Consider the following 22818-nt stretch of genomic DNA (forward strand, 5'->3'; position numbering starts at 1 on the left):
ATCCCCGACCCTCTAAGATTGGTCTATAAGTGACCAACAGATTGGCTCCAACAATCCAATCATAGAAGCTTAATGTATACATCAACCCTTAGCCCTTGTACACACGGTCGGAGAATCCGTCGGAATGTGTCCTATCGGACCGTGTTGTCAGATAATCCGACTGTGTGTGGTATGCATCGGACTGTTTCCGTCGGAATATCCGTCGGACCAAATTTTCCAACTTGCTGGAAATATTTTCCGACAAACTGGTCCGATAGGACATACTCCGATCATGTGTAGAGAATTCCGATCGGACAAAGTGCCATGCATGCTCAGATCAAATTCCTACATCAAAGCTATTGGCTACTAGCCTGAATGTAGTCCCATCGTAACGAAATAACGTCATCACGCTCTGAAAGATCGGATTTTTCAACAACTTTGTCCGACCGCGTGTATGCAACAGTTTCGGACAAGATCCGTCAGATTTGGTTGTCGGAATCTCCGACCGTGTGTACAAGGGCTTAGAGATATCTGACCTCCAGTAGGGAGAGGGCAACATAGAGGAATAAGGTCCAAGCTCATCCAATGTCAAATGATCTCTGTGTATAGGAGAGTCCAGAGGACAGGGATCACTGAGGGCTACACAGAACATTCCTTCGTGGAAGGGATGACTTTCCAAGCAGTGTGGTCTCATCTGATAAATTCACCCCAAAGTCAACATGACTATAGTGCAGCAATTATGTTTGATTTAAATGTACCTGCTTTCCTAATTTTAGGGTCTATTTATCTATCTATCTATCTGTCTATCTGTCTATCTATCTATCTATCTATCTATCTATCTATCTATCTATCTATCTATCCCATGTCAGCGAGTCTGTCTATTAAGTTAACTATTTTGATTACGGCTCTTACGGTAGCCATATTACTTGATGTAGTCCATTATTTCCCGATGATACTTACTTTCACACAAGATTACGTACAGCACACTTGCTCAGTGATGCCACAGCAATTTTGTTTGCTTCAGTGGCTGGTGATATTACATGAGATAATGCTCCTCATAACGTGAATGATATTACAGCTCACTGAGACGTCCTGTGTCTATGAAGAAGGATGAAGGCTGCCTGTATAGGATTTCTATCTGCTATATTTTCTAAATTGGACTTGTTCGTTTTATAACTCCTGTCTTTATAATGTGAGGCTCACAGAGCAGGCACAGTACTTAAAAAATTTGTATTGGCTACGGTCTGATCTGCAGCTATTGGCATGTTACCGTTTTTCATTAATTTTTGAATGAATGGACTTTAATAAATATACAAGAAGAGAAGTATGGGTGTTGATGTTCATGACCCCTTGATGAAAATCCCAGCTGCCTGGCTGTCCCTGTCATCGATGGCCGGTAAATATGGGACTTGCTGCCAATGTTATTCAGTAGAAAGAGATTATAATTAGTTAAAATAAAATACAAATGTTCATTTTATACAGTGCAGAAATTACCTACTGATAAATAAATAAAAATATATACATCAAAACATTTTTAGATGCAATCAAGTCACAAACCAAAAAAAATTTTGGAACTGGATGGACTTACAGTATGTATTTTTTCAACCAGATTAACTATGTATTTATTTTATGTATCTATATGTTTGAATTAAGGTAGGGGTAAGTATTTTAGCACTGTATAAAATTAAGATTTACTTTTTTTTTACAAAAAAAAATATTTTTAGTTTTAATGCACACCTATAAAACACTTCTGAAAAATAAAGTAACCACATGCCCCTTTATTCCACCCCAGCCCCCAAACATCATATGCAAACACCTAATATCCAAAAGTCTGTATTTGCATATAACGAGGCCCATACCCACTCAAGGCCTTGGTCACTTAAAGTGGAACTACACTGCATCTGAGCACCAGAAACAAAAAAACATTTTTTAATTTATTTTTAATATTCAGTGCAAAATCCCCCATCCATCCATGTCTCTGTGCTTTATTTAGCTGAGAAATCACTTTGAAGAACACCCTTTTAGCGATTCTGGCAGTGGCCATCTTGCATAAGGGCAGATGTTTCATGTAGCTTTTACTTTATGAAACCCACCTGCCCTTAGCTCAGGCATGCAGGCAGGAGGGTGTACTTAGCTAAGAAACCCCCTCCCCCCCTCCCCTCCTCCTGATGTATGACACCATTTGCCTAAGCCAGAAACCAGGAAGTAACTAAGGAAATGTAAAAAAAAAAAAAAAAGTAAATCAGGTATAGTTTTTATCTGTATAATAATGCTAGATTAAAAATAGTCAACTTTGATTGCAAGAGTAAAGTTCCTCTTTAACCACTGAGTTGTGTGATGGGGAAGGGACTTTTCACCTACTACACACAGGAAAAGTAGGCACTGGATTATGCCTATATTCATTGGCATGGTCAAGCCAATTTTAATAAGATTACAGTGTTGGTTACACAAGGGGTGGGACTGGCAGGAAGAACTTACCTGTGAACAAGTACCATAGGTTATTGGGCTCTATTGTCTCCAACTCCCCCCGTCGGGTGGTTTTTCTGTGGCGGATTTTGTACCCGGTAATAAATCCATTCTGAGTTCCTGAGGGGGGTGGTAGCCAGCTTACTTTTATGCTCTGAAATAAAAAGAAAAAAATCATCAGCTCTCTGTGTTAAATTGTACTGCACTTGATCAAGAGGTTTTAAAATGCTACAATCCGCTTATAAAATACAATACAAGAAAACCTTTATAAGACCTGGTTCACACCTATACAGTTTTCAGTTTTTCAGAAACATACTACAGTCCATTTAACATGGTTTCCTATGGGTCACATTCACATCTGTGAATTTTATGGAAAAGTCCATGGACTTTTTTTCTGCTTTTGGTTCCATAGATTTCAATGGATCAAAAATGTGTACTGAAAAACGCAAAATACACCTTGAATATGCATACTGCAACCTGCATGAATGTGAACCAGGCCTAAAAGGGCAATATATCCAAAACCGATATACTATACGGCCAAAGGTTTGTGGATAACTGGTGATTATGTAGCGGTCAGAGGTATAGGAGACCGCAATGCAGGTTTCAAGTACGGGACAGCAGACAAGGAGGCTGAAACAAAAACCGGCTTTATTAAACAGTAAGATATAATGGCCGGAGGAGGAGGATAACAGTATTAACAATTCACAGTAGTTTACAGTAAGGCTAACTGGAATGTGGTACACAAAATGGCTTTCCCGCCAACACATGCACAGTGATACAGGCTACCCTCTTCTAATATGTCCTGCCTAATTCCCGCTTATCGGGACACGTTTCTACAACGTACTATCTCAGTAGGGACTGTACTATTCCCTATCACAATCCAGCACCGGTGCTCACTCACAGTTCGTTAGACAGCTGGAGGGTCCCTTGTCTTGGCCTCCTTCATGAGGCAGGTGAAGTCCAGTTCCTAGTGCTGCAGCTTGCCCGTCTGGGACGGATGGATGAACACAGATGCGGCCCAAAATCACCACAGCTCTCTCTCTCTGCCCGAGGTGCCCGATCTTTAGCTGGATACTGCGACTCTTTATCCACACAAAGTCTCCCTCTCCTCAGGGCAGACTTGACTTTTTCCTCAGCTCCGCACAGGAATTCCTCAGCTGCCCACACACTCCTCACAGTTCTCTCTCACTGCCACTTCCTGTTTCCTCTCCTCTGAAGGGTCGGCAGCAACAGTGACATCTTGTGGCTAAACTGGAAATAGCAGGCTGTATATATTATAGATGGAACACAGTGCAATATAGTTCAGTAATCCTAGGGGCTGACCCCTACATGCCTCCCCGCTTAAAGGTGGCCGTCCTCGGCCTTGCTATATAGTCCATGGGGAAGAAAAGGGTTAAATCAATCTTTAACGGCAGCACAACATTGTTCATAATACATACAGTTAGACCAAATAAACTGATCAGCATTGTACCTGTTTGGTGGAACCCCTGCAGTAGACCTACTAGATCTCCGAAGGTCTTGTCTTTCTGTTAGGACTTGTCCTTCCTCCCTTGGAGCTGGTACTGGTTCTATAACAGGGGCTTCATCACGTGCAGAGTCAGGAACAATCCACCAGTCTTCAATATTATTCCCATCGGAAATGACAAATTCTGAGGAAGGGGCAGGGAGTGGTGTCCTCTGTGCAGGTATCCGATCTTCTGACCGACATGGCCGTAGCATATTCCTATGTAGAACCCTTGAAGCCGACTCCCCATTCTCAACACGAACTTCGTAAACTGGACCATTGGGATACACTCTCTTGATCACTTTGTACGGCTGTACCTCCCAACGCTCACTCAACTTGCCTCTGGGCCGTTTCTCTCGAACCAGCACCCGGTCTCCAGGTTGCAACGGAATCTCTTGGATGGGAGGACGGTCAGTATAAGTCTTTTCTTGCAATCTCTGGCCTACTAACCGGCAGATGGTCTGGAGTCGCTTGCGGTGTTCTTTCACCCATGAGGTGGTTGATCGCTCTATCACATCTTCTGGCTGTTCCAAATTCAATTCGACAATTTCTCGTCCGGCTCTACCGAACAGTAGCATGTATGGGGTATAGCCGGTGGTAGTGTGGACACGATTATTGTAGGCCCAGACTAATTCAGGCAGATAGTCTGGCCAGTGTGTCTTTTTGTCCTCCTCTAAGGTCCTCAGCATCTGAAGCAGAGTCCGATTAAAGCGCTCACAGGCCCCATTCCCTTGGGGATGATATGGAGTTGTCCTGGATTTTCCAATGCCATACAGTCGGTGTAACTCCTCCATCACTTTCCCTTGAAAGCATGCTCCTTGATCTGAGTGAATCCGTTTCGGGCATCCATAGACCCGGATGAAATCTTGACAGATGGCCCGAGCTGCAGACTCAGCCGTCTGGTCCCGAGTTGGAGTGACCACTGCAAACTTGGAGAAGTGGTCAATCATGACCAGGCAGTATTGTGGGCCTCTGGCTGACTGTCCCACGAGGAGATAATCTATCAGCAATACCTCCAGCGGTTCCTTGGTCTGTATGGGCTGTATGGGTGCCCTCTGCTCTGTGCTTTTAGTAAGCTCACACACTCTACACTGTCGGCAGACTTCTTCAACTACGACCTCCAGTCGTGGACAATACACATAACGCTGCAGCCACTGGTAAGTTTTGACTGGCCCGAAATGAGCTCCAAATTCATGAGCTTCCCTGGCTATCTCTAGTGCCAGACTCCTTGGTATGACAACCTGCCATCTTGCCTCCAGATCGGCAGGCTGCTGCCACTTGCGGTATAGAACAGCTCCATGAACCTCTAGTCTGTCCCATTGATGTAAAATTGACTTCATCTCAGCATCAAGATCAGCCCTTTCCTCTCTGTCTGGTTTTCTTTGCCGAGCCACCCAACCTTTTATCTGTCGCAGTCCAATGTCTTCATCTTGTATTCGCCCCCATTCCTCATTAGTTCTTGCTAATGCCTTAGGCAGGGACCGGGCCTCCCCGCTTGTCTGTGCTGCGACTGCTGGAGGTGTAAACTTGCGGAAGTCTGGAATTTCATCCTCTTCCTTTTGTTCATCAAGCTCTCCCAATGGAGTTTCAAAAGTAACCCTCGACAGACCATCAGCATTGGTATTCTCTGTAGCAGAGCGATAGCGAATTGAGAAGTCATACTTTGCAAGGCGAGCTGCCCAACGTTGCTCCAGGGCTCCCAGTCTAGCAGTATCCAGATGGACCAGGGGATTGTTATCAGTCCGTACAAAGATTTTAGCCCCTGTAAGGTAACCGGCAAACTTCTCTGTCATGGCCCACACCAGGGCAAGGAGCTCTAGCCGGAAGGAACTATAGTTATGAGGGTTTCGCTCCGTATCCCGCAGGGACCTACTGGCATAGGCAATCACTCTTTCGTGTCCGTCCTGTATCTGTGACAACACTGCCCCGAGTCCGTAGAGACTACCGTCAGTAGATAAGAAGAATGGTTTGTCAAAATCAGCATAAGCCAAGATGGGGGCCGATGTCAGAGCCTCTTTCAAGGTCAGGAAGGCCTCCTCTTGCTTCTGTCCCCAGGGAACACTTTGACTCTTGGATTGCCCAGCAGTTCCTCTCAAAATCTCATTCAGAGGGCCCGCTATCTTTGCATAGTCTTTGATGAACCGCCGGTAGTAACCAGTCAGACCAAGGAAGGCCTTCAACTCACGCAGCGTTCTAGGCTCCGGCCATTGTTGAATGGCAGCCACTTTATTTTGGGATGGCAGCACCCCGTCTTTGGACACCGTATGGCCTAAGTACTCGATCTCCTTCTTGAAGAGATGACACTTCTTTGGCTTTATCTTCAGGCCATGGGCCCGCAGTCGCTCAAGTACCTGTCCTAATCGGGCCAAGTGTTCTTCAAAAGTAGCAGAGTACACTATAATATCATCCAAGTATATCAGGGTAGCTTCAAAATTTAGATCTCCCAGACATTTTTCCATCAGCCTCTGAAAGGTTCCTGGGGCATTAGACAGCCCAAATGGCATCCTATTAAATTCAAACAGACCCATGGGAAGTATGAATGCTGTCTTTTCCTTGTCTTGTTCAGCCACCGGTACCTGCCAGTATCCACTTGCTAAATCCAAGGTGGAGAAGTATTTAGCCCGCCCTAGGGCTGTTAGGGACTCTTCGATGCGAGGCAGAGGATATGAGTCCCGCACTGTGCACGCATTCAATCTCCGGTAATCCACACAAAATCGAATGGTGCCATCCTTCTTCTTGACAAGCACCACTGGGGCTGCCCAGGGACTTTGACTACCCCGAACCACTCCTGAATCGATCATCTGTTTCAGCAATGTCTTCACCTCTTGATACAACTTGGGTGGAATCTGTCGATATCTCTCTCGGCTTGGGGGAGTGTCCCCCGTCGGTATCTCATGTGTGATAGCATCTGTGCAACCAAAGTCATTGGCATTGCGGGCAAACGCAGCTTGATTCTCCCACAGCATGGTTTCAACTGCTCGTAAATGATCCGGACTTAGAGCTTTCACATCTATCTCCATTTGTTCCAAGATGACTGTCCCATTCCATTCTGGGGTCGGTGCCTCTGCAGGCTTTGCAGTAACTGCCAAGGTCCAAGCAGAATTGCCTATCGGAGCTAGAGTCACTTCTCCCTGACTCAGCACTTCTCCCCGATGTAGGTACACGCGAGCCAGTTCCACTCCTGGCACCAGAGAGACTTCCCGTTGTCCAACGTTTACAGCTCTTATGGGTACTCGTCCATTTTGGACTACTGCCAGTGTCCGGGCCACTAGGACATCCTGACCTAACTCTCCCAGGCCTGCAGGCTCAATGATCACCTCCATACCTTCAAGGTTGCGGGAGGTTCCCACGGGCAAAGTCAGTATAGTCTCCCGATCAGGAGGGAGGGTAAGGGTAGCCCTTCCCGGCACTCGAATATTTCCTACAGACTGATGTACTGGGACACTCTTCTGTGTCCCACAAAACCGGATTAACCGTTGAAATGCCTTTTGCGTTGGTTTGTGTGGAGTGGCATTCTTCCAATAGCCCGGCCCCCTTTTAGTGAACATAATTTGATCCAACTCTCGCAGGATATTCATGCCCATTATCACCGGTACATCTTCTTTGAAGGTTTCAGGGACCAGCAGGATACCTTTTTTTCCAACTTCCTGTCCACACAGACGTACATTCATCCATACGACACCTGTGACAGGGATTTGTTGCTGGTTAGCTGCTGTGACCCGGATCAATGTCCCCTGTTCTGGCTTGGCCAGTGCTTGAAAGTAACGGTTGAAATATGACTCAGGCATGGTCGTTACCTGTGATCCGGTGTCCACTAAACAGTTGACTGGAATGCCTTCAAACTCGGCTCTTATGGTGGGACATCCTGCAACCAGGTGTTCGGAGCTGTGCTGAGTGGCCTGACACTCTACTTCCCCCGCAGTGTGCCTCATTACTGCGGGGGCCTGAAGTTTAACGCCGGCTCTGGGCGTCTAGGCAGGTCCCTCCGGCATTCTCTAGCGAAGTGTCCTTTTTCTCCACACCGCCAGCACTGAGCCTCTCTGCGTTGTTCTCTCTGTCTGTGTGCGGGAGGCGCCCGTAGGCCTGGACTGGCCGAGCTCACTGGAGGATATTGAGGGACTCGGTAGGTGGGAATACGTGGGTAAGGATGCTCTGGTGCAGGAACCATCGAGGCAGTCTGATAAGGTTGTTGTTGCCCCAGATATGCAACCTCAGGGGGGTAGCTCAAATCCATCCGTCTCTCTATTTGCGTCAACTTCTCATGCATGAGACCCAGGGAGCTTTGTAGGTCCTGCACCACTCTAACCAGGACCTCTTCATTCTTCGCAACCCCGAGGGAGGCGGTCTGGGTCCGTATCACTCCAGAGGCATAAATTTCTTCTTTACTTCGCTCCACGGCCTCAGCCAATATTTGCCGAAAATTCAGTGTAGGGTCCACTCTGACTCGTTCCCGTAGGGCTTGTCTCAGGTGAGAGCTGTAGAGTCCCAGGATCAATTGTTCCCTCAGTATCCGGTCTGCGGATCCCATGGCGGTTATCCCGTCTGCCTCTTTTTTCTGTATCTCAGCCAGTACTTCCTGTAGAGCCGTTGCATATTGTGAGACCCCTTCATTTTCCTGCTGTACCCGGTAGAAGAACTTTGCCCGGAGGTGGCCCGCACTAGCTGTTTCACCGTATATTTCTTCTAGAAAGCGCACAATCTCTTTCAAGGTACTGCGCGTAGCTTCCGGTTGTAAGCAAACAGTTTTCCGCGCTTCACCCTCCAGGGCAGCCAAAGCAATTTCCACCTGTAGCTCTGGGCTGACATTGTAAATTCTAGCAACGCTCTGTAATCTCGTCACCCAGTCTGACAGTGACATGTTCTGGCCATCAAATTTTGGCAACAAGTTAAAAAGCATGCCCATAGGGAGGGTCCTTGTAGGGGTTCCACCATTACCTAAGGCATTCACATCAACATCAGGTACGTTGCCTTCAGCCGCCTCCATCTCTGTAACCGTATCCTGCTCACAGCGCCACTTGTAGCGGTCAGAGGTATAGGAGACCGCAATGCAGGTTTCAAGTACGGGACAGCAGACAAGGAGGCTGAAACAAAAACCGGCTTTATTAAACAGTAAGATATAATGGCCGGAGGAGGAGGATAACAGTATTAACAATTCACAGTAGTTTACAGTAAGGCTAACTGGAATGTGGTACACAAAATGGCTTTCCCGCCAACACATGCACAGTGATACAGGCTACCCTCTTCTAATATGTCCTGCCTAATTCCCGCTTATCGGGACACGTTTCTACAACGTACTATCTCAGTAGGGACTGTACTATTCCCTATCACAATCCAGCACCGGTGCTCACTCACAGTTCGTTAGACAGCTGGAGGGTCCCTTGTCTTGGCCTCCTTCATGAGGCAGGTGAAGTCCAGTTCCTAGTGCTGCAGCTTGCCCGTCTGGGACGGATGGATGAACACAGATGCGGCCCAAAATCACCACAGCTCTCTCTCTCTGCCCGAGGTGCCCGATCTTTAGCTGGATACTGCGACTCTTTATCCACACAAAGTCTCCCTCTCCTCAGGGCAGACTTGACTTTTTCCTCAGCTCCGCACAGGAATTTCTCAGCTGCCCACACACTCCTCACAGTTCTCTCTCACTGCCACTTCCTGTTTCCTCTCCTCTGAAGGGTCGGCAGCAACAGTGACATCTTGTGGCTAAACTGGAAATAGCAGGCTGTATATATTATAGATGGAACACAGTGCAATATAGTTCAGTAATCCTAGGGGCTGACCCCTACAATTACACCTACAACTATGACCAAAAGTAGGTGGTCCTGCCTTCGAATTATTGAATTCAGGTGTTCCCAGTGAAAGATCCTGTTAATGTCACAACATATAAAGACACGGACAATTCTGCACTTCTAAACTTGTGGCAAGAGTGTGGAGAAGATCCATATTTGTTGAATGATGACTGTGCCCAAAGTCAGCTCCATAAAGGCATAGTTTAAAGCAGCTCCAGTCATTAAAAAAAAAAAAAAAACACCCCTGTGATTGTTGCAGCCTATGCCATACAAATTGGCATAAGCTGCATATTCGAAACGTGTTTTCCTTTTAAATTGAATGTGACTTAATGTCTCCTCTCGATCCGTGTAAGAATCCATCATCTGTGTGGGCATCTGAAGCCCAGTCGGACTTTCTTTCAGGATGCGGTACAGCGGGCTACCCAGCATGCACCTCCCGATCACGTGCTCAGCAGTGCGGCGCGGATGATGCTCGTTGACTCCTGGAGCCAACAGGGGGGAGGATATGATGTACCTCGCCGCAACAAGGTAATACGGATGTGCAGTGCTTCAAGAAGCCTAAAGGTGATTCAGTTTTGGAACAGAAAATAAATCCCTAACATTGATGGCATAGCAGTAAGCAATGCCTGGGGCCAAAGTGAAAAAATAGGGTGGAACTCTGATTTAATGAGTGGTATGGATGAGCTTGAGTGGCTTGCACTTGTCCCTACTGAACACCTCTGTTATGAACTAAAGAAAAACATTTTAAGCCAGGTTTTCTAATCGAACATCAGTTCCTGACCTCACAAGTCTTTTGGCTGAACTAGCACAAATTTCCACAGATGCAATCCAAAATCTTGTGGTAAGCCTTGCAGTGAGGCAGGACTGTTAAAGTGGCCAAAAGCATGGTGATTTGTGATCAATTTAGGTACAAGCAATCACAACAAGGAATTCATCATCAAATAAAATATTGAATATATATATATATATATATATATATATATATATATATATATATACACACACACACAGTATCTCACAAAAATGAGTACACCCCTCACATTTTTGTAAATATTTTATTCTATCTTTTCATGTGACAACACTGAAGAAATGTGAAATTTGCTGTCCCCTCAGGAGTGGGGTTGAGCCGTGCTCTGTGTGTGAATGGACTCACAGAGCACAGCTTGGGAGAACGAGCCTGCTCGAGTGCCCTTATAGCAAGAGGCTTGCTATTGGGGGGTACTCGGAAGGGGAGAGGAGTCAGGACCGTCGGTGGGGGATTCAAAGAGAAGAGGATTGGGGCTGCTCTGTGCAAAACCATTACACAGAGCAGATACGTATTACATGTTTGTTGCTAAAAACTAGTGAAAGGAATAATAGTAAGCTGCCACCCAATTAGTGTATAACATCAAATAAATAAAAAATAGAATACAGGGGGCGCTGATAATAAGCCTAAAAGATCCAACCAATACAGGTTAAAAATGTGTGTGAAACCAATTGATATTCCAACCCTTAACCAAATGTATAAATATGTATAAAATTACATGAATAATAAATAGTGAATAAATAAATTAAAAATAGTGACAATTCATATATCATGTGGTATAAATGAATAAACATGTGGTAAAAAACAAAACATCCAGTGACAAGAATAAATAATCAATGAAAATTAATAATTAGACATGCAATTAACAATGCAACAAATATTAGCAATTAGCCGTGCATGTAGTGACACCACACCAATAAATACTAACGATGTTGTGCAAAATAAAGTCCATAAAATATCCACGCCACCTGAATGTCCATGAACCACTTTCAGTTTGAAGATTCACTCCACAACATATAGTGACACCCAGTGAGCCATGAAGATGCTAAACACTCACCAGATCACCATTGACCGCTTCCTTAAAAGTGGTCAATAAGCGCTTGATATCATTCCTCACATAGCCAGGAACACCCAACTTAGGCTGGTGGAACACTTCTCCTCTAATTGATTACCCGCATATAGCAAAGTAAGCACAAAGAGAGAAAGATACTCAAAGTATAGTAGGTTTATTTCATATATAGGGACTAAACCAATAAAACAAGCAACTGGCTTCTTACATAAAAATGTGCCCGATAGGCACCAATATAGTCTGCAGTTGTATAGGGAACTTGCACTGCCGTTCCGCCGTAACCGGGACCTGGTGTGAATTCCAATTTCCAGAAGTCACGTGGACGAAACTTGCATGGCAGAAGCTCCGCCTCTACACGTTTCGTCACGGTGACATCTTCAGGAAGACGTTCTAATCTTTACCCAATGTACCCATTTGATGGATTTCCCATCACTTCCTGCAATGAAATTAGGGGAAATGTCTGAAAACGGGCACATACACAAATAAAAAGATAGAGACTCCAACCTTTCATTGCTCTATACAAAACGAAAGATTTGGCTTGAGTCATGCTTTAATTATGTGTAAATGATAGATACACTTTAACCATTAATGTAGAGAGAAAAATAAGTTTTCAAAAAGTCATAAGCAAGGAAAAAAGTTAAGTATTTTTTTGGAACTCAAAGTCATGGTAATTACTGTTAAAAAAATGTGTTACAGTTTCCACAGCGGGAAATATCATTCCTACTTTAGCACTTCAGATATTCTGAGGTCATCGCAGACTTTGCAACTTCTCTGTTCTTCATTAGTTCTTGTGAAGTTAACACAACTCCCATGTACCATAGCAAGCCAAATATAGACAGTTATAGAAAGATGTCATCATGGAGAAGCAGAACTGATCAAAATAAAGTTGTTGTTTTTTTGGAAAAGGCAAATTATTCTGGTTGTCTGGTTTAGGATATCACATTAGATTTAGTAGCTATGCCGGCTTTCAAAAATTAAAAGAAAATATGTTTGGGTTTATATCTGGGCTTCTAAATAGCTATACTATTAGAAGCTATAGAAAAGCAAACCATTAGACTGCAGGTCATTTTTTTAGTCTACTATTTTGGTAGATTCTGCAGATTTAAAGCTGAACTCCAGACAAAACCTATTGTATTGCTTTTACTAATTTGCTGGAAGGCTCCAACAGAGTCGCTTGCTGGCACAGAGTCATTTGACTTTCAAAACTTGATTCAAAACTCTGCATCTGTCACTCCACAAATGAACAGTTTGGCAGTGTGTCCATTTGCAAAACCAACCGAATATTTCATTCCATTGATTACAAGTAAAATAACTGTATGAATGCCAACAATCTGCTGATTGAATAATTGAAAAATCTCCAGTTATTTAATTAGTACTGAGAAAAAAAATGTGCACTTCATTCACAACAGCAAGTGTTCATTTGGATTGTACAATTATTTATTTACTTTGTAAAGCCCTGTCAAGGCATATGTAAACCTTAACAATTGAAAGCACCCTGTTATATTTATTCAATAAGTGCACAAAAAATATATATGTGTTTGTCCTGGCATTAAGCTTGTGAGCTGATAACGTTCTGTAACCTCTGCTTGTACTGACTGCTATTGGTTATTGTTATTAGTTATAGTGTTACATGTTATCTCTGAGGACTACAGAACACCACCCTTTTCGTTGAGAAGAGGAGAGGACCATAGGGCACTGCTACCCTGAGACAGGAAGTGTGTCACTGGCAGGATCATCAGGTGGAAAAAAAAGGAAAAGAAAGCTTACAAAAAGAAAACTAAAACAGCCATCACATCTAATGCCACTATGCTGCAAAATATTAAATGTTTGCTTCTGGGTTTAGATATGCTTTAAAGCTGTACTCCTGGCACCAATTATAGAGAAACACACATGTGGTGCCACACTGCTACATCAAGGCAGATCTACAAATTGCAATCCCCAACTCTCCCCGAACTATCTGAGCTCCCATGTCCTGCATTGCGATGGGGGTCAGTGGGAGGGGACAAGGTGATCAGCACTCCTCTGTTTCTGTTGAGACTTCAGTCCATAATCCCCCTTTATTGATGGGAGAGGTAACTACTTGCTATATTCTTTGCAATGGCATCAGTCCTTTAATAGTACAGCAATGCTCTAAAGGCCAAGACTCGCTTAAGGCAGCTGAAGCCCTCCACTCTGTACCTACACCAATGACAGCTGAAGACCACGGGTGTGTGCCTACACCAATGGCAGCTGAGAATCTCCAGTGTGTGTCTACCCCAAAGTCGGCTGAAGACCTCCAGTGTGTTTTTACACCAAAGGCAGCTGATGACTTCCAGTGTTTTTCTACACCAAAGGCAACTGAATATTTCAAGGTATGTCTACACCAAAGGCAGCTGAAATCCTTCAGTGTGTGTCTAGGGCAAACACAGCTAAAGGAATCTAGTACTGTATGTGTCTACAGCATGGGTCTTCAAACTATGGCCCTCCAGTTGTTCAGGAACTACAATTCCCATCATGCCTAGTCATGTCTGTGAATGTCAGAGTTTTACAATGCCTCATGGGATGTGTCGTTTTGAAACAGCTGGAGGGCCGTAGCTTGAGGATCCCTGATCTACACAAAGGAAGCTGAAGACCTTCTGTATGTGTCTACACCAAAGGCAGCTGAAAACCTTCAGTGTGTGCCTTTACAAGGGGAGCTGAGGACCTTCAGTGTGTGTCTACATAAACTAAGCTGAAGACCATTAGTGTATGTCTACACCAAAGGCAGCTGAAGACCTTCAGTGTGTCTCTACACTAAGGAAGCTGAAGGCCTCCAGTATGTGTCTTCATCAAAGGCAGCTGAAGACATTCTGTGTGTCTACACCAAAGGCAGCTGAAAGTGGTTGTAAACCCTTACAAACCACTTTGACCTACAGGTAAGCCTAGATTAAGGCTTACCTGTAGGTGCAAGAAATATCTCCTAAACCTATACGGTTTAGGAGATATTTGCCCGAAGACAGGCACCGCTGTCTACGGCACATGCGCCATAGACAGCGGCGTGCAGGCGCACTGAGCGTGGCATCGTCGATGACGAAGATGCCGCGCGATGCCGGGCTACTCGGCTCCCGTGCGCATGCATGGGAGTGACGTCATCGCGGCTTCGCCCAATGACAGCGGCGGAGCTGCGAGACCCACCGAGAAGATGGATGTGCCGGACTACAGGGGACAGCGGTGACTTCGCTGGTTCCTGTGCCAGGTAAGTGACACATAATGGGCTACTATGCGATGCATAGTAGTCCATTATGCTTTGCCTTTGCAGGGAATGAAAGAGGAAGTAAACCCATCAGGGTTTACTTCCTCTTGAAGGCAGCTGAAGACCTACAGTTTGTGTCTACACTATAGGAAGCTGAAGACCTACAGTGTGTCTACACAAATGACAACTGAAAATCTCAAGTGAGTTTCTACACCCCTGGAGCCCAACACATGGCTCAAGGGCTATACATGGCCCTCTGCATGTGGCCTGTGAGCTATTGGCAGCAGAACGGCACCAATGTAGGGGACGGGGGGTTAAATTTCACTCCACTGACCACTGATACAGGGGTTATGCTGCTATTGTGTAGCCCTCTGGAAGTTTTTGGGGGGTGTCGCTCTTAAATCGTCCTATAATTTTCAAGTTGACTAACACTGGTCTACACCAAAGGTAGCTGCAGATCTTCAGTTTTTGCCTACACCAAAGGCAGCTGAAGACCTCCAGAGTGGGTCTATACCAAATCCAGCAAAGATGTCACCCTTTCAGTATTCTCACTTTGTACTGAAGTGTTCTAGCCTTGTACCGAACTCCATGCCTAGAGAACATGAATTATCTGGTTCCATAATCAGGGAACATATACAGAAAGATGCCTTGGGGACTGAGGATTAAAGGATTTAGAAGCAGGAATCTGGTGTTGAAACTATAATTAGCACAGTAAGATTCAAACGGAAAACTATTATTCTTAATAATTTAAAGGATTTACATTTGAAGAACTGATCATTTTCTCTGCTTTGTTAAACAGCCTTCCCCATCTTCCAATCCTCTCCTATTTCAGCAATGCAGCTAATCTCTCCTGCACAGTAGGATAGTAATTTACAATATGCATTTTCATCTGCAGGACACAACAGACACAAATCTGGCAGCACCTATCTCTTAATTAAATAGGCATGTTTACCAAATGAGAAAAGTTTATTCATCGTCATACATTGACACACATATAATGACTCTTAAATCCTGGTAGAATTATCTGTGCAGTTACTTAACCACTAATGCCAACGCTTTCCGTTTTTTTTATTTTTATTTTTTAATGCATGTGATCATGATAGGGATGTTACATTTTTGCGAGTTGAAGTATGAACACAACTTCCCTGTAATTAAAAAGCACAAATCAAAGGGGTGGATCTACTAAGGCCCCTTTCACACTGGAGCGGTTTTCAGGCGCTACAGCGCTAAAAATAGCGCCTGTGTAGCCCCTGAAAAAACCAGCCCCTTTCACTCCAGTGTGAAAGCTGGAGGGCTTTCACACTGGAGCGGTGCTAGCCGCATCTTTGGAGCGGTGAAAGGAGCGATGTATTCACCTCTCCTCAACTGCTCCTACCCATTGAAGTCAATGGGGCAAAAGTAAATTTAGTAAATTTTGTATATATATATATATATATATATATATATGTGTATATTTTTTATACCGCCAGCAAAGAGATGCTGCAGTGGCACTTAGCGGGCGGTTTTAATCCTTTTTCGGCCACTAGCAGGGGTTAAAACCGCCCGCTAGCGGCCGCAGACCGCCGCTAAAATGACGGTAAAGCGCCGCTAAAAATAGCACCGCTTTACCGCCACGCCCGCACTGCCCCAGTGTGAAAGGGGCCTAAAGGCTAAATTTACTAAATTTACTTTTGCAGGTACAGTTGCTGCAGAGCTTCGTAAATGAGACAAAGATTCACTTTGCAAAGAATACCCAATCACATGCAAGCAAAATAAAAAATAAAACTGCATTTTTTCTTGCACATGATTGGATGTTGGAAGTCGGCAAAGCTTTTCTTAATTTCCGAAGCTCTGGAGCAACTGCACTTGCAAAGTGCACAGTCTATTTGCCTTTAGTAAATGTGTGTTGCACGGTGGTGATCTTCCTTTTGAATAGCTCCCTAATGCACCAAAGCGGTGTAGCAGAACATCCTTTTTAGCATACTGCAATGCATCTGTGTGCTGTGGTGCTTTGCTTGTCAAAAATGCAACATATTCCTTAAAATATGTGATGAGATGCCTTTGCAGCCCATTCAACTTATTATGGAGTTATTATAGATATAATTTAGGATATATTTATTTTGGTTAACTTTTTTTTCTATTTTTGTTTTCTATTATTGTTTTCTATTATTTTTTCTGGACATATAGGCTATGAAAAAAAATTATATTTGTCCTATATATTCATCGTATATATTTTTGTATATTTCCTTAAAAATGCTATATTTTGGGATATATTTATTTGTATCGTTTTTTTTTTATTTTTATATATATATACACACACACACAAATTATATATATATATATATATATATATATATATATATATATATATATATATATATATATATATATATATATATATATATATATATATACATATATATATATATATATATATATATATATATATATATATATATATATATATTTATTTATTTTGCTACAGCCCCAATGAAGGCGGTTTTTCTGTTCCCCGAAACACATTGGATACCACTCCACTCTAATGTCACCATTTGTTCTTGGACTCCATTTGTTCTTGAAATCTCAAACATAAACCACTCAGTAATTGCAGAACTAAAGTACCCATTATAAAAAAAAAAAAATGAAAGGTTACTAAACAAAAGCAGCAAAATCTATTGATTTGTAATAAATGAACAGCTATTGTACAATATGGTTGCTAGGTGTTCAAAGCCAACAATTCAGATAGAAAAATCTTGCCGATGTACGTATAGCGCACAATACACTTATATAAGTAACAGTGCAATGAACAGCACCTTACAAAAAAACAAACATACACCCTAAAAAAAAACATATTTTGAAATAAAACCATGACCGTTTCCACCACCACTTGGAAAGTAGTTTATCAAAATTAAGTGATCTTCAACGGTTTGGTCTAAAACACGTACATTATTTAGAGGTGATAATAATCTCCCTGACATTATTGACAAGGGTCACCAACTCCATGACTCTCTGTCTACAATTTTCAATACACAAACCCAGCCCAGACAGGACATTTCCAATGTTGAAGTATTATAAGGCATTTATTGAAATCCTAAAATCAATAGAAACACTTACATTTTATTAGTGCCCATATGTATACTACTTGAATAAACCCCAAGAAATGCTGAATAAAACTGCCCCCTATGTCCTAACCTGGCTGATCAGGCTAGCACAGGAAGTAGTGTGACGACATAATCAGGCAATAACCAACGTGTTTTGTCATCAAGGCGACTTCATCAGCATTCTTTGTACAGACATTTCACTAGACCAGGGGTCTCCACACTTACTAAACAAAGAGCCAGTTTACTGTCTTTCAGAAATTGGGAGGCCAGGCTGTGAAAATGCTCCAGCATCAATGGGAATAAAAAATGCCTCAGGCTTGGGGATCAATGGGAGTTACACAGCACATGTGGTCAATAGCAAGAGGAATATCATTGGTATTAGTGGGAGGAATAATGCCACATTATTGGTATCAGTGGGAGGGATAGTGCCCCATCATTGGTATCAGTGGGAGGGATATTGCCCCATCATTGGTATTAGTGGAAGAAATAGTGCCCCATCATTGGTATTAGTTGGAGGAATAGTGCTCCACTGTTGGTGTCAGTGAAAGGAAAAGTGTCCAATCATTCATATCAGTGGGAGGAATAGTACCTCATCTTTGGTGTCAGTGGAAAGAATGGAGCCTCATCATTGGTGTCAGTAGGAAGAGTAGAGACCCATCATTTCTGTTAGTGGGAGGAATAGTGCCTCATCATTTATAACAGTGGGTGTAATTTTGCCTTATCGTTGGTGTCAGTGGAAGGAATGGTACCTTATAACTGGTGTCAGTGGAAGGAATGGGACCTTATAATTGGTGTCAGTGGAAGGAATGGGACCTTATAATTGGTGTCAGTGGAAGGAATGGGACCTTATAATTGGTGTAAGTAGGAGGCATACTGCCTTGTATCAGTGGGAGGAATTGTGTCCCCAAGGGCCAGATAATGGCAAGCAAAGAGCCTTCACTAGGGTTATATGATGATCAATGGAGTATAGATTGTATGTATAGTCAAAACTTTTCTTTTTAGTTTTGAATAGAGAAAGAAGGGGGTTAGAACCCTTGTCTATTTTTGGCTGTATGTGTTACATTGGATAGATTTCCATTGACTTCCTGCCTTGGAAACTAATGGTGCAAGGTAGTGGTGTGATTTTTTAATTTATTTTTTTACTTTACAGAAGTATCAGAAAATGGCGCTTTATTCAATTCTATGAAGTGCAGCTCATTCAGCGGCACTCCAGTTCCGGTGACATGCGGTACAGTGAATTTCACTGCTTAAAAATGTAGCCATGCTTCTTTTTTTCTGCAATGCACCTTCATGGTGTGATAGGGCATATAGAAAACAATTGTATGCATTCTTCATAACCGTTGGATCCATGTAGAAGATGCATATCACTGTAGTAGTCACTGCTACTACATTGATAACAGCAATCTCCTAGGTCCAGTGCCCTTGCACTGAGCCTATGCTGACCTATGCAGATAAATGGACATCGTGTGACCAAGCCCTAAATCAGGGGGAATTATTCAACAAGTTACGCGTTTCATACTTCTTTCTTGTTATCTGTTAATACCAAAAGGTTGGAAAAAGCTATAAAAAAAGGCAGATAACAAATATCTGCGGCTCGGTGACAGATAGTGTGACTTTAAACAGATTCTCAGCCTGAATTGGAATAAATGTCAGTAAATGGCTGATGATTATGAGCCGCTCTCAATCCAATATACTGCAAGCTCTAAAGCACAGAAAGCTCGCCGTTCGCCTTCATACAGCGTGTCGGCGGGATACTGCGGACTAGATGTGATGTGTGGCCGTGTACAAAGTCTAATGGAAACTACTTACACTAAATCAACTACTGTGCAGGGTGACAGCTTAGCTTCACACTAAAAAGCTATCAAGTTTTATAAGAGTAACAACAATGTTATGGCAAGACGTGCAAACCTTGGAAATGACTTCAGGAGAACCAGCAGTATTACAGAAAATCATATGCTGCAAAGATAGGCAGGTAAGCAAGGTAAATTGCCTTTTTTTAACAATTAAACTAGAACTTTCTGGGATGAAAATTATATTCTGAAGCACTTAATTCTAAAGGCATCTACACTAGGGAGGGCTGGCACCGGTGGTAAAACGATGATATATTTAACGGCGCTTTACCGTCATTTTAGCTGAGTTATTTGGCCACTAGCATGGTGGATTTAACCCCCACTAGTAGCCGAAAAAGTGGCACTTTGCGGCGGGTTTTCAGCGCTGCCCCATTGTTTTCAATGGGAAGGGGCACTTCAGGACTGGTGAATACAACGCTCCTATAGCACTGAAAACATGCGGCTTGCAGGACTTTTGTGACCGTCCTGCAAGCGCACTGCTCCAGGGACTTTCACATTGGAGTGAACTGAGCGGCTCTTTCAGGGCACTTTGCAGGCACTATTTTTAGCATTATAGTCCCCAGGAATAGAAATACATGACCTTACCAGGCCATGGCTTCATTTAAAGTCCCAAAACAACCCTCCACTTTAATGCAGTTTCTTGCGATGAAGTGGCAATGATGCTGCACTGCTCCTGAATTCAGTGCAGAGTTGCCACTTGTGCAGTTTAGTCGGCGTTCTATATACTCTATGTAGTAATAATAAGTGCGATAGCCTATGTGACGCAGATACTGACACCAGTGGGGTGGATGACAAACACAGCTCCCATTGCTCCCCGTCAATAATACCAAGGTCCCTTTCCCACCCCTTCCTGCATGGCAGCTTAGGAGCTTGAAAGCATGCTTTACTTCATTTACAGACTGGTTTTACTGTTGTGGGTTTAGTAACATAATGGTAACATAATGGCACCGCCATACATCCCAACCTTTTGAGATGGGAATGAGGGGCACCTATTAGAAAAAGTATGTAGGCATAGGACACACCCTCTTTTAAAGGAGAAATATACAAAAAAAATGTATTAGTTAAACCCACAAGTGCTTTTTATTTTTATTTATCCCTACTATTTCTTTATATTGGCTTTTGAAGTTAACAAATGTGGTAATTTAGAAATTGGATGAAAGGTTTAGCACTGGGAAACACTTTTTGAAAGCTAAAAAGTGCATTTTATTTACAACTATACAGATCAGACCAAAATAAGGGATAAATGAGGGGGAGAAAGAGGGACATTGCTCCAAATCAGGGACAGTCCCTCGAAATCAGGGACAGTTGGGAGCTATGGGCACCGCTGCGTGTTTCTGTGCATGATGGTAAAATTTTGCACGTATTCCCAACACAAACAGAAAGTAGGAGCCTAGCCTAAGCTGTGTTGCTTAACTGCAGTAGAGAAAAAAAAGTGAGGTCATTGACTTGGCTGCGCTGTCTGGCAGGCCTGCTTAGACATTAGGAAACGGCTGAACAGAATTACAAATCTCTTTGGCAGGTGAAGTATTTCACACATACGTCCCTCATCTGCCTGTTTAGCTGCTTTCCTGGAGTTCACTTTAAAGACAGACTTCTTGCAACACTTACTGGCTTGACATAAGAAGTGCTGAGACCTGTCACCGAGTTGGCATGCGAGACTATAATCTTCTGACGGGAGTGTATAACATTCGTTGGCATGATGCGACGCTTGCTTTTAACCAAGCATAAAATCCCATTAATGCGACAGTGTGCACCATAAAGCAGTGAAAGGGTAGTTTGTGATCTTTTTATTGTTTATACAAAGTCTGAACAGATTAGTTGGCAGAGTAGAATGCAGAGCAACGCAGGAAACGTTTATTTAGCCCAGTCACCCCGTTTTCAACTTTTTACACTGCAAAATAACAAATAACAAACAGATCCATGTTCCTGCTTAGCAGAAACACAAGATCTCCATCTTCCCCTCTCACAGAACGGTTCTGCCTCTCCTGAGAATAATCGGCGTGTCCAGGCACACACTGCGTCCGCCGGACACGCTGATTGGCTCCTGCTGTGTCCAATTAGACCCATTGCACGGAATCAGGTACAGGAGGGCTGCAGCGTATTTGCGTTGGGCGGTTAATAACAGGTTAATGTGTTTTTTGGCCAACTAGTCCATTCATAAAAATGAAATCATACTTTAAAAAAAAAATCCTGATCACTTCCCCAGAGTAGTACAGTGTCCCTATGGTAACACTGCACTGCTCTGGTAAAAGTGCGTAAGAAAAAAATTGTAAAAATAAAAGAAAAGTGTTACAAAAGAAAAATGTAAATAAATGTATAAAAAATTATTATTATTATTTATTCTTTGTGTGTGCATACTGTCACCAGTCAGTATTCCTGATCATGGCCACAGCAGTCAATGATGTTACTATACCGCACTGGTGACAGTATGTTTAAAAAAAAAAACATTCTATGTATTTTCTACATTTTCCAAAAAATTGTGACAAAAATAAAAATTGTTAAAAAAATTAAATAAAATAAATTCTATGTATTTTCTAAATTCTCCCAAAAATTGTGACAAAAAGTACAACTTCAAAAAAACTTGCCATGCCTCCTTTTTAAATACCTTTGGGTGTCTATTGTCAAGAAAGGGGTAATTTGGGGGGGGGGGGTATTTTTACCATCCTGGCATTTTAGGGCCTAACGAAATAAGAGTTGGTACTTCAGGACTGACCAATTTTCAGATATATATCCCACAGTTTGTGGGATATATATATTTTTTTTACCAAGGAAAGCAGAATACATTTTGGCTTAAATTTATGAAGACAGATTATTCATTTTATTCATTTGAATATTTTTTTTTCTGTTCTGTATCATTTAGTTATTATTATTATTATTATTATTATTATGTCCTGTATTATTTCGTTTATATAGCACAAACATAAACAAAACCAAAAAAAAAAACCCAGTGGTGCACCAAATGAAATCTCTATCTCTCTATAAAGAAATGAGAAAAATTTAATTTGGGTACAGTTTTGCATGTCTGAGTAATTCAAAGTGTAACAGCTCTGAAATCTGAAAATTGGCCTGGG

At 42.8% G+C, this 22818-nt stretch overlaps 1 protein-coding gene across 1 annotated transcript in view; it reads right to left on the bottom strand.

Annotated features, from left to right (window-relative positions):
• The window catches only part of DCC (DCC netrin 1 receptor), a 987065-nt gene that overhangs the window by 162472 nt on the left and 801775 nt on the right, over nt 1-22818 (bottom strand). Inside the window, exon 13 of the mRNA XM_077462998.1 lies at nt 2458-2599. Within this exon, the coding sequence (XP_077319124.1) occupies nt 2458-2599 (142 nt within the window). The remainder of the gene's footprint in view (nt 1-2457; nt 2600-22818) is intronic.

The sequence above is a fragment of the Lithobates pipiens genome, unplaced genomic scaffold (assembly GCF_037356315.1).
Source record: "Lithobates pipiens isolate NorthernLeopardFrog02 unplaced genomic scaffold, aLitPip1_a1.2 Scaffold_3, whole genome shotgun sequence".
Taxonomy (NCBI): Eukaryota; Metazoa; Chordata; class Amphibia; order Anura; family Ranidae; genus Lithobates; species Lithobates pipiens.